This window comes from Macrosteles quadrilineatus, unplaced genomic scaffold, assembly GCF_028750875.1.
Source record: "Macrosteles quadrilineatus isolate MER2022 unplaced genomic scaffold, UCM_ALF_1.0 Scaffold_7__1_contigs__length_78375512, whole genome shotgun sequence".
NCBI classification, from domain to species: Eukaryota; Metazoa; Arthropoda; class Insecta; order Hemiptera; family Cicadellidae; genus Macrosteles; species Macrosteles quadrilineatus.
In genome coordinates this window covers 33400418-33417299 of record NW_026542600.1, presented here as the reverse complement: position 1 = coordinate 33417299, position 16882 = coordinate 33400418, and the positions used below count along the sequence as shown (strand labels likewise).

Below are 16882 nucleotides of genomic sequence, written 5' to 3'. Positions count from 1 at the left end.
GTCATTAGAAACATAAAATCACTTATTATGCTTACTATATAACATTACCAAAGAAAGTCAGTATATTTTGGCAATAAGCTAAACAACCCAACTATTAACATTAATAATTAATGCTCCATTAAAAATAAAAATAAGATTTTTAAAACACATTGTATAATAAAATGTGACACTTTTAATTTCCACTGACATATTTTGTACTGTCATGTTGGTAATGCATATTTCAACTTTCATCCAGTTACAGTTTGTTTTGTTTTGTTTGTTGTCTTGTCTTGTCATTTCATGAATGGACTTTTGTAAATACTAACCTAATTCGCTATGATGACCCTAAATTGAAATGATTGATATTGGAAATTCATAACTTTATTGGCTGAAAACAATCAGTAAGTATTTTACCTCATAACGGTCTTATAAGAATTGAGCTTGTTTAATAATTAATATAATTTGTGTCTTATGATAGTCTATCTGTTAAATACTGAATCTTCTACCTAGGCTATCGTAATCAAAATTTCTTATTCAAAGTACAGAAGTATTTGCATAAATAATCTTAGCATAAAGTTAACATAGGCCTATCTTTCATGTAACTTAATTGGTGGACACCACTGTGCTTACTATGCAATAGAATAAGCTAAGGCATTTAATTTATTACAGCCTAAAACAGAATTGTAGATTTCATCAGTTGGTTAGCCTATTTTTACTTTGATAGTATAATAGTAGGTTAAAGGCCCATTAATATATTACTTAAATTTATGCCAGTTGTTCGTAGGATCCATCTAGCTCATTAAATCCATTATTTTTTTGTTGGATCATCAAGGAATCATTTAGTTAAAGGACCTCTACCTGTAGCTTCTCTATATGTAGGCACAGAAGTTATGCTTCTGCTACAAAAAATGCATTCAGCAATGTCACTGCAGGAAAAAAACAAAACTCTTTTGATTTGAACAATAAAAACGATGACAAAACTACTCCTGCTAGACGGAGTGTTGGCAACACTGAAAATAGGAAAAAAGCAAAATCCAATTCCAATGTTGTAATCGGAACTTCTGATGAAACGAAATAATAGCTGCTGGACAGAAGAAAACCTGGATTTTTGTAGGCCGATTAAAGGGAGATACAACTACCGAAGCTGTTAGTGACTTTGTGAAAAAGTCATTTCCTAACATTGCAGTGACTGCAGAAAAGCTGGAAACTAAGGGGTTTAATGCAAGTTTTCGACTCTCCGTTGACTTTGACCGAAAGGATGAGCTAATGAACCCTGCCATATGGCCTAAAAACACCTTGGTGAAGCGTTTTTTATTCCGCCGAGTGGGGAACAAACCTCACACGTAGTGAAAGCAGACGACTCGCCCAAGCCTATTGAGGAAAATAGCACTCACACCATTGTAATCTATGGCAAGCACCAAGATAGGCCTATTACTATTTGTGCTCTTAATGTCCAGTGCCTAAGGAATAAAAGTGAACTTGTGTCCCTTTTTGTAGAAGAAATCAAATGCGATATCCTTTGTGTCTCAGAGCATTGGCTAGCAAATGGCGAAGAGTGTTATTACACAAACTTAGCTAACCTCAATCTTGTAAATATTTTCAGTAGAAGTGAAAGACTCCATGGTGGTGTTGCTATTTGTAGTAACTGTGACCTAGCATGTAAACAAATAGACACTGTGAGATTCTGTGTAGAACTCGAACTTGAAGTGACTGCAGTCCTGTTGTTGGACTTCTCAATTGTTGTGCTGTCTGTGTACAGATCCCCAGACGGTAAAGTGGATCTCTTCCTTGATCTGCTGAACTCCTGCTTACACTACCTGCTAAACAATCTTAAACCTGAGAAAATAGTCCTATGTGGAGACTTCAATATTCACCTCGAGTGTCGCTCCAGAGATGAAGAACTTTTCTCAAACCTACTTCGCAGCTATGGGCTATACTTCACTACCAGACAACCCACTCGTGGGCAGGCGTGCCTTGACTCCATAGCAACTAACATTGACTCCTGGGACTGGAAAGTGGACATCAGGGAACCTGTTGTGGCTGACCACAGTGCAGTTTTGGTTACTATTAGCTCCAACAAGGTAAGCCTCAGCTTAAATAAACCTGATTGGTCTATAAAGTACGTTAGTGTTAAAAGGGCCATTAATGACAATGATATGCCTCTATTGTGCCACAAATTGTTCAATGCTTGTTGAACCGTACCAAATGTTCGTTCCGAACCTGAGGTAGAATTTAACCACTTTTTTGACATTTTCATAGAAAATTTTAACCAAGTTTTTCCTCTCAAAGTTGTGAAGGCTAAGCCCCGTTTAACCAACAAATCCCAACTTGATAAATCCTGGTACACCCAGGAACTGGCCAAATTACGTTCTTATATCTGTATCTTACATGATTTCTATAAGACGTCTACTGTTCCTGAACGGAAAGAAAGACTCCATATCTTGTACCTCCAAACTAAAAGACTTTATCGCTCTAAAGTAAATGAAGCAAAAAAAAGCTACAATGTGTCTAAAATAAAGGAGGCGTCCAACACCTGGAAAGCAGCATGGGACATTGTAAATTCTCATCGGTCTCCTAGACCTAAGACTGTAGCAGCTGTTTCTCCTGACGATTTCAACAACTATTTCTCCCAAATTGCTGATAATGTTGTAGTCAGTCTACCTGTTTTGCAGACTGACCCAGCGGCTTCCCTCCTGGATGTCTCATCTGTCTACAAATTAAACCATTGGAATAAGGTGAGCCCTAGCTTTATTATTAAACTTGTTAGAGGGTTTAAAAGCTCAAATAGCCAGGATGTTTTTGGTGTCTCCTGCTCAGTACTAAAGGCTGTTGTTAACACCATTGTGGATCCTCTCACGGATATTATCAACCACTGTTTGAGAAACGGCTGTTTCCCTGATGTGCTTAAGACTGCGCGGGCCATCCCTGTTTTTAAAAAAGGTGACCCCTCACAGCTGTCTAACTACAGACCTATTGCCATTCTGCCTGCTCTCTCCAAAGTAATTGAGTCTGTAATGAAGGTACAGCTGATTGAGTATTTTGAGTCTAATAGCCTACTTATAGATGCCCAGCACGGCTTTAGAAAGGGACGATCCACCACGACAGCCCTGGTTAGCCTGGTCGACCAAATCACAGATGCTTTTGAAGCCAGAGATTCAGTCCTGCTTAACATGTGTGACTTAAGCAAAGCTTTCGACGTGGTGTCCCATGAAATCATATTGTCCAAGCTCAGGAAGTATGGGGTAACTGGCGTGGTCCTGCAGACAATTAACTCTTATCTTGAAGGTCGTAAGCAAGTAGTCTCGTACGGCGGTGCAACATCTGGTGTAAAGCTGTTAAGACACGGAGTCCCCCAGGGCTCAGTCCTTGGCCATCTCCTCTTTACTATCGTTATAAATGATTTATCCAAACAATCAAACCTTGCTATTTGCAGACAACACCACTCTGATCACGAGAGGCAGGGACCTAAACCAAATACGCACTGATGCAGAATGCCTTCTTGCTAATGCAAAGGAGTGGTTCAACCAGAATTTGCTAAAGATAAATGACGAGAAGACTCAATCACTGCTGTGCACACTCAGGCCAAACTATCTGGGTGAGGAAGCTGTTAAACTCCTTGGCTTCTGGATCGACTCCAGGTTAGGTTGGAAACACCACATTAGCCAGGTATGTGTCAAGCTTGCCAGAGTGGTCTATCTCCTAAGGAAACTTGTGTTGGTCATCACTAAACCGTACTTAGTCACAGTGTACCATGCTCTCTTTCAAAGCCATGTCAGCTATGGCATTGCTCTGGGGCCATACAGCTGCAGCACATGACATCTTGCTTCTTCAGAAAATGGCTTTGAGGGTGATTACGTCCGCCGGACATCGTGACCACTGTAGACCTATCTTCAAAGACCTAAAGGTTCTGACCATCTATAGCCAGTACGTATAGCATGGTGCTACTTAAAGAAAATTCGACAAAACTTGCTCGACGTGAGGACCAGCATTCCTATCAAACACGACATGGCCATCTCCTTGACCTACCTAGATGCCGACTAGCCTGGACTCAAAAGGGCTACCCCTACTACACAAGTAAGCTGTTGATGATGATGTCTCCGTGATTGCAGCCCACGGGAGATGTTCACAATTTATTTTCTGCAATCACCTATTCAACTGTATTTAAGCTGCAATCACCAGGAATTTTCTCCTTAGGGGTGGGGGCCGCTCGATTAATTGGACCTAGGGCCGCAGGTACCCTAAATCCAGCACTGCATACCTAACCTAACTTAACATAACTTAACCTAACCTAACCTTGATTTCACAAAAAGTCTGTCATTTTTGGCATCTTGCTAACCTAAGCATGGGTTAGGTCAGGTTGCGTTAGGTTAGGTTGGATTATATTTAGTTTGTTAGAGGAGTGGGCCGGGCATTTTCTGCACTTTGCATTTTTTAATGATTTTTCAAACCTGATTTTCCGGGTAAAAACGGCAGATGCCGAAAAAGTGCTAGAAAGGAAAAGTGTAAAAAAATGTCCTAAGTATTAGTAAAAATACATTAAAAGTATATAAAAAAAACAATTTTTGGCACTCTGCGATTTTCAAATGTTATTTTCAGGGTGAAATAGGCGTTTGCCCCAAAAGTGTCAAGTGTAAAAAGTGTTCAAAATAGGTCAAATAATGAAAAAAACATTTTTTTTTTAATTTGTCATCCTTAAAACCTTTTAACTATACTAAGTACCTGGCAGTCACTCACCTCTATCCAGTGTGTAAGGGTGTGTATGTGTGAGATGTCAGTTATGTTTTCCAGAGGGTCCATGTGCTGTTACAGAATTAATTAATTCAATTAATTCTCAAAGCCAACTCTTGACTCTGAGGAGGAAGAATTTGATATCCTATAGGCCTATATCTTTCAGCAACAAAGCCTTTTAGCGAATTTCCCATATAGGGAATAAGCTATTTTGTCTTTGGTAGGCCTAAATGCTCCTAAGCTGGTGACACCAGCAATTCAAGGTAACTTAGACCAAATCTGAACTTTCTGGACTTTTCTTTTAGTCTTCCTAAACCATTCCTACGTTCCTAAAACGCAATAAAATACCTTAAACCATTTGTTAAGGTGTGTAGGTTATAGCTTTGTTATAGTTAATCAGGTTGTTTATTGATGTTACGCCTACATTGTTTTTTATCTTTTGGAATTAATGGTTAATCGACAAGACAATTAAAAAAATTCAAGTATTTTTCAAATTCTCTCGTCGTCTAACCAACACTTAATGCAGTCGTGAATCCGCATAAACCCCCTACCTGCCTTCCCCACATGCCTAAATAAGATCATTGTTTTGTTTCAACCAAAGCAGATCTGTATCTCTTCTTGTTCCTTGGTGTGTGTGATGTGCTCCGCGCATTTAGAAAGTAGTTCAGTACTTTTCCGCAATTTGCAGTGGTTTCCGCTTTTTAAGGTACTGGTAGTTTATTGTTTATTAGGATCTTAGGAAAGGTTTAGGAAGGTTTAAAAGTAAGGTCCAGAAAGTTCAGAAACAGGTCCATCCAAATCAATAATAATTTAAAAACTAGTGAAATTCAAATAGCCTACTTAACATAAATCTTCCACACATAACCTAGGGTGACATTCAATGACGACAAAACTCGCTACAAAATTTCTCCAACGTCTTGCTCATGTTTTATTCAGCCTTGTCTAATATGTTATTTAATTGATTCCTCCCAACATCGAATAAACCCTTAAGACGGTGTGACGAGGACTACCTAGCTCATCAAGGCATTTAGTGGCGCAGTCTCCCTCCAGCCAATCTACAGATGATTTTGCGGCTGCGAGCACTAGTGTCGCTTTTAGGCTTTAGTGGCACTCCTCCTGGCTGGCCAAGAGTGACAAGGTGGCTGAATAGACTACGGTAACAAGTTGCATTGACGATTTGTAAATGATGAGGTCGTTCTAGTTATTCAAGTTTTATTGTCATTAGGCATCTAGGCTATTAATGCACTTGGAATGATCTTTGCACTAAATGCTTCCAAGTTCTTTCCAAGTGCATTAACAGATGAAATCCTGGAATTTTACTTTCACCAAAACTAGGTATTTCACAAAACTAATCATAATAACCAATAAATGTAAGGGTTCTTGGTATTTAACTCTCAAATATTAACTGTAAAAAGTTAAATGCATGTAAGGTAAACGCACCAGTAGCTGACAGTATAAGAAACTATACGCACTTAATAATCCGTGGTTTTGAATAAATAGGAACTAAAGAGATATTACGGATTTTATGTGATTCTAAATTTAGTGTAGTTTTCAAATTTGTCATACAAAAAGGGTTTTTTAAATATATTTTATAACATTTTTAAACTTAATTCAACCTTTGTACGTGTTCCAGTGGCTGACAGTGAAAAAAGTGCTTGTACCAGTAGCTGACAGTCAGTTGTCCCAGTAGCTGACACTGGAACTTAAATGTATTAGCTGCTAAACCTAAAGGTTTTATAATTTATAAGACGAATAAAATCTAACTTAATAATTAAATTATAAAATCACATAAAACGTTATTAAGAAAATTTATTTTACATATTTTAAAATAAATAATATTTACATTAAAATATATATACAGGGTGACAAAAAAGTCTGGAAACGGCTTGATATCTTTTTAACTAAATTCGTTTGAAAATTCAAACTTTTCACATCAACTTATATGTATGATAACTACTTTTTGCAAGCATTACCATTTTTTGACCTCTACCAGGGGACGACCCATGAGGAGTAGGTACATAATCTTTGATGTAAGCATAGGTTGATATGCACATCATTTTAAAGGTCTGGTCCAGTGGAGTTCATTGCCGGAAACCGCGTCAAAAAAGGTTCATCCGTTACAAAATGGCGGCTGTCCAAAGTTCTTGCGGAATATACCTACAGAGGCCTTAGTATTGGTAAATACTCATATTCAACATTAGCCGGGAAATCTGAAACTCGGTAAAATTTGTTTTGAAGATTTTATAATATTAATCTATGAGCTAGTTGACTTAAAAATTCAGTTTCAGCTTTCAAGCTTATGTTTAATACGAGTATTTACCAATACTAAGGCCTGTGCGGGTATATTCCACAAGAACTTTGGACAGCCGCCATTTTGTAACGGATGAACCTTTTTTGACGCAGTTTCTGGCAATGAACTCCACTTGACCAGACCTTTAAAATGATGTGCATATCAACATATGCTTACATTAAAGATTATGTACCTACTCCTCGTAGGCCGTCCCCTGGTAGAGGTAAAAAAATGATAATGCTTGGAAAAAGTAGTTTTCATACATGTAAGTTGATGTGAAAGGTTTGAATTTTCTAACGGATTTATTTAAAAAGATATTAAACCGTTTCCAGACTTGTTTGTCACCCTGTATATATTTTATATATATTTTAAAAAAATATACATTTTTTAAGATAATTTGGCTTATAAATTAAAAAATTAAAATCATTTTATAAAAATGTGAGATCACATAAATTATAAATAGCATGCAAATTTCGATGGGTGAAACCAATTTAATATTGTGCAAGTAGCAAATATCCCCTGTCAGCTAGTGGAACTTGTATGGCTTTTGTGTACCAAAGCCTGACATTGATATAATTTTAATTCCAAAACCCCTAACGCCCCAATTTTTTCATGAAATTGTCAACAAAGGTTTAATTGATAAAAATAATGAGCCTAATCATTAATACTATTTAAGAAATTTAGCGAAATGACAAAAAACTAAACTAACTTTCTTAACAATTTCATTAAGGGAATCGACTAAATGTGATGTGTACGGACAGGGTCGCTTTCAAACCACCACCATTCCGCAAGTATGGGCTAAATTTAACTGATTTTTTTGTAAACAAATCAAGAATAAACATATGTTCTTCTAACAATGCAATCATGTGTAAATATTTTTAAGAGACCACATTATAATGTTAAGAAACTCAAACTGTCAGCTTCTGGAGCACTGTCAGCTACTGGTGCATTTACCTTAAATAATTTGAACTGTTTTAAATGATAAAAAGAACACTTTTAAATATCGGTATCCGTCATCTTGGACTCTATATCCATATTAAGCTTATTTATGTGGGGTTCAGCCAGTGGGATGGCTTGGGTAGAAGTTTACAGCAATAGTGAGTTTAATAGAGAATACATACATCAACTGTATTGCTTCTTTGTATAGAGGAGGAAAACATGGATTTTTTTTTCTTTTATTTTTTTTAAATATGGACATATTATTGAAAGACTAAATTTGTTACGATTGACATAACAAATCATGACTTCAAACTCATAAACAATACCCACATCTAAGGATTTAAATTCTGAATTAGCCTTGGCTATATCTAAAAGCAGGTAAAAGTGATCACAAATAAATGGTCCTTTCACTTTTAGGTGGTTTAATTGTAGGTTTAAGTTGTGTATATTTTAACTTTTTGGATTTGAACTTTTAAGCCTATGTTTTTGCCAGTAGGGTTCAGTATGCCACTGTCGTGCTTTTCGTGGTGTCAGTCAACTGAAGAAAAGGCAATTCGGGAAATTGATTTATCAAATTCTGCTCTTCATGATGTCCCACCCTCAATTTTTCTTCATGAACGTACTCTTGATACTCTCCATCTGAGTTCTAATAGGGTAAGTGCTATCATTCAAGTGTAGGTATTAATATTTTCAGTTTCTTGTGAGAAAGGACACTTTATGGCTTTGAGAGAAGGCAACTTAATCATCTAAAATCAATTAAAATCAACAAACTGTATCTTTGATTTTCCCGATTTGTGCTTTTGTTCTCTTGATCGGTCCTATAGACAGAAAATGGTGTTCAAGAACTTGGCTCCATTCACACTCCTAGCAGAGGTTTGTTCCCTAACACTCACGGGATACACATTCCATTGGAAAGATCTCTGTTTTAGCCACAGCTCTTTCTTGCTTTGAGATGCATGGTCTCACAACACTAGCCCACAAACACAATACAGAAACATCACAACATTTCAAGTTTCATAACATATTATTAACTTTGAATTTGTGTTTTGCAGATTCGCGACCTTCCATTGCCTCTATTTTACTGCCAGAGTATTCAATATTTGAATCTCAGCGACAATGACATCGCTCACTTACCAACTGCCATAGGATCTCTTGTTCACCTGAAAAATCTAGATCTGAGTAGAAATTGTAAGTAATGTTTTGTTATAAACACTGTTGTCCCTCGATAATCTGACGGGTAAGGGACCAGGATGTTGTCGGATTGAAAAGAATGTGGGGTTGATATCAAGATTGGTTTTTTTCTCAACGAATTTGATCAAGATAACATTTGGCCATTATTTTTAATTTTTATTATTGAGCATTTGGCACAGCTTAAAAACAAAATGCTGTCAGCAAAAAGTACTGAAATCAGAGTTTAGTGCTGTTATAATTGGATTCCTATCTGTTACATATTCAGTGAACGTATTGAACTTAAATAATAACATTCTTTAATGTAAAGGAAATATTTAATTTATTTTTCAATATTCAAACTCAACCCGCCAACATTCATTCCAAAGAAGCAAAGTCCTTGGCCTCAGTGCATCAGTCTCCATTCTTCTCGTTATCGGTAAGCTGACCGCCGGAAAACCCCTCAGTCTATTCAAACTTGTCAGTCAACAACATGATCTCGGCCAGCTAAATGGTTTTGTACCGGCCACCTCTCATTCTTCAATTAATCATTTAATAGTTTTTTTTACAGTTTAACCCCCGTGTATCGTTTTAATAAACAAGTTTTTCCCCAGTTTTATTTTATTATTTCATGTGCCAAACATTGTAAAAAGCCTAATGAGTTACAAAATACTATTAAAGTCAGTGCCAAATGTGGGTCGGTCCACAAACGTTCTACCGCGTCTTCCTCGTAAATTGGCCACAAACTCCCATAAACTAAAGTGGGATACGTACATTCCGATGTCAAGAAAGAAAACATCGCGTCGCTCCAGCCCAAAAGCGTGAACGTGATGTGTGCTCAGACTTAGTTTCGCCTTCGCCATTTTCCACGACCGGATGGTAACCTTCAGGTATCTTGTCATTTCAGGATTGATACACAAATCAATATTTATTTAACTTACTAAATTTTGTCTACGGGACTGTACCTTCAAGCTGAACTTTCAATAAAATAAATTCACTTTAATCTCATAGCCAACACTATTCAGGTCTAGGAGATCGGTTGTTACTGCTGCTGTTTCATTTATAGAGTCAGTAATTGACCGTGTTGATAAAGGTGAAAATATAATTGGCATATTCATGGACCTATCTAAAGCTTTTGATAGTGTCAAACACGCTTTACTTTTGAAAAAAAAAAAATAGAAACTATTGGAGTACAGTAGAACCTCTTTAATCCGAACCCCCGTAATCCGAACGTCCACTAATCCGAACCCCTCATTGCTGTACTCTATACACAGTACAGCAGTTATTTATTGTATACTGTATTTAATGTACTGTACTGTTTATTCACAATGTTTACTACTTTATAAAATAAACACTGTATTTTAATTATAAAACAATTTTTTCACTTTTACCAAAATAATGTTGATCCATTTTAGCCATGTTTTAGCTATTGTTATGTAAAAACAACAATATGTTCTGTAATCCGAACTATTCACTAGTCCGAACCACCCCTGGTCCCAATTAGTTCGGATTAAAGAGGTTCCACTGTATTAAATAATTCATTGCAATGGTTTAATTCATATCTAACAAATAGAACTCAATATGTGGAAATCACACATCGAAAAAACAATAAAATCATTACCGTAAGACAGCATCAGATTGAAAGACAATAAAATATGGGTCTATTCTTTAGTATCAATAAAATATGGGTCCGCAAGGGTCTATTCTTGGTCCATTGCTTTTCCTGTGCTATAAGGATAAGAATAAGAATGCTTTATTGCCGTTACACAGGTGTACATGCATGGCACAGTCAAGGAAATGTCTTAGAACTAAAGTTTTAACTTAGGTTTAATTTAACATCATTTATGAAGTCTATTTCTCTATATGGACACAGGTTTAACAGGTAGTTTTTAAGTACTATTTTAAATTTAGAACAATTAAAACATCTTGTTCTATAAGGTAACATATTATAATACTGTTTGGACTTTACAATAAAACTAGTAGCTGTGGTGCTGTATCGACACTGTCTAGATATAAAATTGCAACGGTTTCGTGTGTTGTAACTGTGTACATATTCATGTGTGTCTGTTTTACTAAAACTATTTTTTACAAAAAAAGGCCAAAAGGGCAAAAAGTCTAAAATATACATTGCTTGTACAGTGTGCCGTGCGCGTCTTTTTTATATATATAAACTCAGCGCGCGAGCAACAACTTACTGGCCGAAGCGTATCAGCGGTCAACGGCAATAGAACATAAAACAACGAGCTTACCAAAAATTTCTCTCGTTCGCCTTGGCTCTTGGACATCGCCGGAATCTTTTGCTGCCAGCTCCAAATTAAACATAAGTATTTAGTATCTAAGTAATTTGCATTAATTATCAGGGAAGCCAATTATAATTATGAAATAGTTTAAGTTCAGTTAGGGGTTGCCGGGGAGAAACCAGGGGGCTTTAGGATGTAGGGTTTCTAATTTAAAATGCCGGTCTTCTCCTTAAGGCTAGGGCCACACTTGGCGACCGCGGCGACCACGAATGAAAGTGCGTAGCATTAAATTAAATGGAGGCGGCCACACTAAGTGACTCGCGACCACCGACCACCGGCGACAGAAAAATAAACGCGACCGGGAGCGTTTTTTGGTTAGGGCGACAAATATGCTGCCCATGTTATCTTACGGCACCGGCCATACTAGGCGAGAAGTCGCTCGCTCACACACCCTTTACTGCTCTATTTTCATATCCATATTGTTCAGTTTTGGATTGACATTGTTAAATATGGAAAATATGCTTTTAAAATACAAATATTTTCATCGACAAAATAGGTGGCTAAATGTCAACATGTGTCCTGTAGCATGTATGACATTTAACTCTTCTGGTATAACAAGAATCCAAAACCTAGTGTATTTTTCAAATGTCGTGCGTCGTCTTCAATGTCATTAGATTGCCAAAGTTATGCTCATCTGCTCATCCGAAAATACTACAAAAAAGTTACAATATTAAAATACGCCATCCATAAACAATGTAATTTCAGAGAATTCACTCCATACCTTTGGTTTCTCTTCCTTTTAGCAAATTTTCCATTTAGGGAATATTTACCTTAGGTTGCATGGTAAGACCTAAACCCGGGACCAATTTAATTGTTCGTTTTGAGTTCCCCAGAGGCAAAAACACCATCCGTTCAAATTCATATATATATGTACATATGTATCTATATAGATATGCAGTGTATATATTTATGTTTATATAGGTCTATGTGCCCATTAGCGTGATAACTTGAGCAAAAATGATGAGATTTTAATGAAATTTGGTACAAAAATGTGCTCAATTTCATACTAAGCTATCCAAATTTAAATTAACAAGCACACCTCATTAGGTTACCTTATTTGTACCAGCAAACCCTATTCATTTAAATTCATCTTATTTAAATAGGAAATATATCCGACAAGTTTAAGTGAATATGTTAGTGGAAATCTAGCCAAACAAATTTAAATTTGTGAATTCTAGTGACTGAAGTGAGTTCTATTATTTCTTTCATCCATGGAGTAAACAGTTTAATATCTGTAGGTATATTATATTAGTCAATGGTTTATGCAAAATAAGTCTCTAAATTATAATTATTCTAAAAAAAATTATTCATATGAGGAAATAAATATGGGATATAAAAATATTCACCGAAATGTATTACAATCGATAACAATTTTAGGTAGTGACATGTTTGAACTTTTTACATGTGTTTATGGTTGTTAGTTTAGTAGGCCTAGGCTTCAATTAATTAAGACCACAGTCCTTGGGCTGCTTGTTAAAATAATGTGTGAACTGTATCACTTGGGCGGCATGATGGGTTTCTGTTTCTAAAAATACTTAAGTGGTTTTAACATTGTCCTTTTATATTATTAATTTTCAACATTATTGTTATAACATACTCTGCCTATGCCAATCAGATTTTTTTAAAGAGTTTTTTTCAAACATAGGCTAAGTTACATATTGTCGTCTGTTGTTTGTGTTTTCTGTTGGGTGTATTTGTTATTTTTGTTAATGTTGGCTAAAAAATAAAATAGTGAACATTTTTATACAATCATTTCACTTAATGAATAAAACGCAAATATTACTCCCCGTAGTTAGGGTGAAGGAGTTAATTCACTTTATTCCTATCTTTGTGACTGTTATCATTGGCAAACACGAGATCTAGGTTAGGAACTGAGGTAGCCATGGCCATTGGTTAGAGACTAGGCAAGGAAGGAACTTAAATTACTGTCATTATTGAGATATGATCTTTCAAGTGTTATTTTGAATTTAATATTAGGCAACTTAACGTTATCCGGTAAGCTATAAGCTATTTAACTTAACTTAGTTACACTAACTATCAAGTGTAAGGCCGGCCGCACACTTGATACAGCACGGCACGGCAAGGCGAGGCGAGACGTCTTTGCCACGCCTTGCCGTGCCCGATGGAGATTTGAGATGCATACGGCACGGCACGACAAGGCGACTTGAGCACCCACATGGTCGATCCCATGGTTTCAGTAAAGTGAGATACTGTGTGTTGTGAGGTTGTTTGTACATTTTTTGACTCTTTTTACTACACATTTTGTGAGAATGAATGCAGAAGGCGAAGAAGAGGCTGCTGCCATAGCTGCTATATGGTACCTAATGAATGTAATGGATGATCTCCCTAACAGAGAATCGTGGGTGCATCCCATCAACCAAAAAAGGAACTTGAAACCATTCATTGCAGGTTAAGAGCAGAGAGGTTAAGAGCTGCCTTAAGAGCAGATCCGGAAAAATGTCATAATTACTAATCGTTGGAAGCTCACACTGATTTTGACTGGGGCTGTCACTGCGCTGAACGTGGTGTTGTCGCATGCGCACATTGTTTTGCCTCAAGCCTTTTGCCCATGCTTTTTGGTTTTCTCATTTTTGACCCTTCAAACAAAAAATTTTACAATTTCTTTCCAAACCATTTCGTAGAGCTTAAAAAACAAATAATTAAGTATAATGAAGCATTATATTATGCATCTAATAGCTACTGTACGGAGAAAATTCAAAAAAATTGTAAATTTTAAATACCTATATTATTCTTATGGGCAGTTTGCTTGTTTTTGAGCATATTTTGATCAAAGTGCTTTGTATATGGTTGAATATCATAAAATACATTCATTTCTTACTAAACTACTAACATTTTTAAAACAAAAAACCCTTTTTTACACTCCCTGTTGCAGCAAACCTAAGTACTCGTTAAACTAATTGAATTTAAATAGGTTATAGCCCAAATATGACATTATTAAGGAGACATTTTATTGTAAATCCAATCAAGCAAATGGAACTTTGCTTGGTCTACAGGTTTGCTGCGGCGGGGGTATTATTTTAAATTTGAGCGACTAAAAACGGAAGAAATTATAAATTTTCAAACCGTATGCAGTTATTGACTGAAGTTATATTAATAAGTTTTAAGTTAGGTTAAGATACCTTAGTTATCTTATTGTTTGTTTTATTCTTTACTTTCATAAAATACATTTTGATTTTGGTTGAGTTACAAAATCAATAATAACTCAATTCCACGTTTAGGCCTACACAACACAAATATTGTAGAAGCAATAGCTCATATCAAACCGAACCAAAATCGATATAGGTACCTACCGTATTGATATTTAAATTGATAATACATTGCAGGTTCTCTGCGGAACTGTACCCCTAGGCATACTTCTAGGGTTTGAATTGGCTTAAGTATCACCATGAATACATTTTTTATACATGTTAAGCTTGATTCTAATATTCCACCAAGTTAGGCCTAGGCTTGGGCCTATACTAATGGTTGACAGAGTTAGAAAATAAGCCGGAAGTCATAGTTGGCAATTTTTCACTTGGGTTTATCCAAATAAGCAACTCTAATGCAGTGCCTTTTCAATAATAGCCTATTGTTAACATAATGAAGTTAAGACTATGATATTGCGTAGACCAAGGCCATCTTGATTTCTAGTATAAATGGTAGGACCTAGATATGTTCAATTAATTGTGCTTCTAATATAATAGCCTACTTCAGGTAGGCTACTAAACAACCATTTAAAAATATTTCATACTTATTCTAATTTGAATTCATTTAATTAATTATTTAGTTGCAAGTGGGGCTTTAATAATAAATACTCTTATAGTTACTTTTCCTACGGGAACCAACTTGAAACCGCCATAGGATTCTAACTTTTAAATCACATTTTTCAAGTTTACTCTCAGGTGAACATTTCTTCAAAGTTTCTAATGGCAGTAAATTTATTTCCGCCCCCGTGTCCAACTTAAAAATTACATCCGTATTGTTGATTTTTACTGTTTGTAACCAGCCTTTCACTTCCTCCTTAACCTTCCGAGTGTTAAGCGTCGCGTAATCGACGCACAAACATAGTTTACGGCGAAGGCTCTGGGACTGACCAAATCAGATTGAACTGGATCGAGATTTTTTTTTTTTTTTAACAGAGGGCCAGGCTTACAAGTCACCATGGGATTGCATTACAGCTAGAAAACAGCTTATTGTGCACCCTCGTTCACAGGTCCTCATTCTCCGTCAAATCCCAGGTCCTTGGTGAACCGTGAGAGCCTTTTGACTATGGTAACCTGTTCTTCCCTTTGATCTCCCATCAATAGTCCAAGGGATCTCATACGCAGACATTGTAGGGCTGGGCACATAAATATACTGGATCGAGATTGGTATCGTTGTTTTCAGCAGATTCTAAGCTTTCTCCTGATGTCTGTTTCTAGACGCTTTTCATTTTAGTTCCGAAAATATTGTAGCAGACAGATGACGTGCGTATTTGTAAACAACTTGGTTAACCTCGCACCAATGACTGATGTGTTTTATTACGTTTATCATTGTTTTAGTGTTAAAAATAAAAAGTAGTGATATATGTGGTGCATTATAAGAAGATTTGAGTGATTTTGAAGGGCTGGTTGATGATCCTGAAGAAGTAGGTAGTGATATTGATGTAAATTATCTGCCAGATTACTAGCTATGGTTAGGCTATGCATTCTTAGCTAACGCTAAATGTATGAAATCTGTTTTTCACCCATAACTTATTTATTTGCAAACCTACTTTCTTATATTATTATATTTTTGGAATCCTCATAAAATTTAGAACAAATGGCTATTTTAAAATATTTGTAGACCTAAGTTAAAATAATAAAATTTTTATTTAGCGCAAACATACCATTTTTTCATTTATATAATTTTTGAAAAATGTTAACCCCACAAAAATTGTTGGACATTTTTTTTATAATGTTTTATTTATTACATTGAAGCCCATAATTTTCCAAACAAAATGATATATAAAACAGTATACTTTAGAGTGTTTTTAAGTTTCTAAGATACATTTTAATAAAACCCTGCAATTGTGCAATAAATGGTCCGAAATTAATACCAATACAATACCAATTAATACCAATTAATACTTGGAGGGTTGAAATTAGGTTTAAGAGAATCGAGAGCATCAATTCGAAAGTTATGTGGGTCTGCATCAACTCCATACACTTCATTAACAGGCTTTTGCATTCCTACAGGTTTATTTTTAGCTTTAGGCTCTGTACATCCCACTACAAAATGATTCAGTTCCCCACAATTAAGGCATTGCCTTTTATAAGCTGGTCAATTAAATCTAACATTTACACAGATACACATTAAGTTTATATTCATTACCTTTAGCATTACCTTTGTAGCCTACCTTCGTACTAGGCTTAGGCCTATGGTACTGTTGATGTCTTCCGCGACCACCCTCAACTGCATGCACCTCTTCCTTGACTTGACTCGGTCCATTTGAACCAAG

The 16882-nt window shown here is 36.0% G+C and overlaps 1 protein-coding gene across 4 annotated transcripts in view; it reads left to right on the top strand.

Annotated features, from left to right (window-relative positions):
• The first annotated feature begins 288 nt into the window (after positions 1-288).
• LOC128997891 (erbin-like) overlaps positions 289-16882 on the top strand; it is a 95518-nt gene continuing 78924 nt past the window's right edge. The window contains exons 1-3 of one of the 4 annotated variants that reach the window (XM_054423675.1): positions 289-380; positions 8430-8590; positions 8989-9124. In XM_054423675.1, coding sequence (XP_054279650.1) covers positions 8441-8590; positions 8989-9124 — 286 coding nt within the window. In that variant the 5' untranslated portion in view covers positions 289-380; positions 8430-8440. Of the gene's footprint in view, positions 381-2663; positions 2715-3968; positions 4213-8429; positions 8591-8988; positions 9125-16882 lie in introns of those variants that run through there. The other 3 variants (XM_054423674.1, XM_054423677.1, XM_054423676.1) reach the window with 3 other exon arrangements.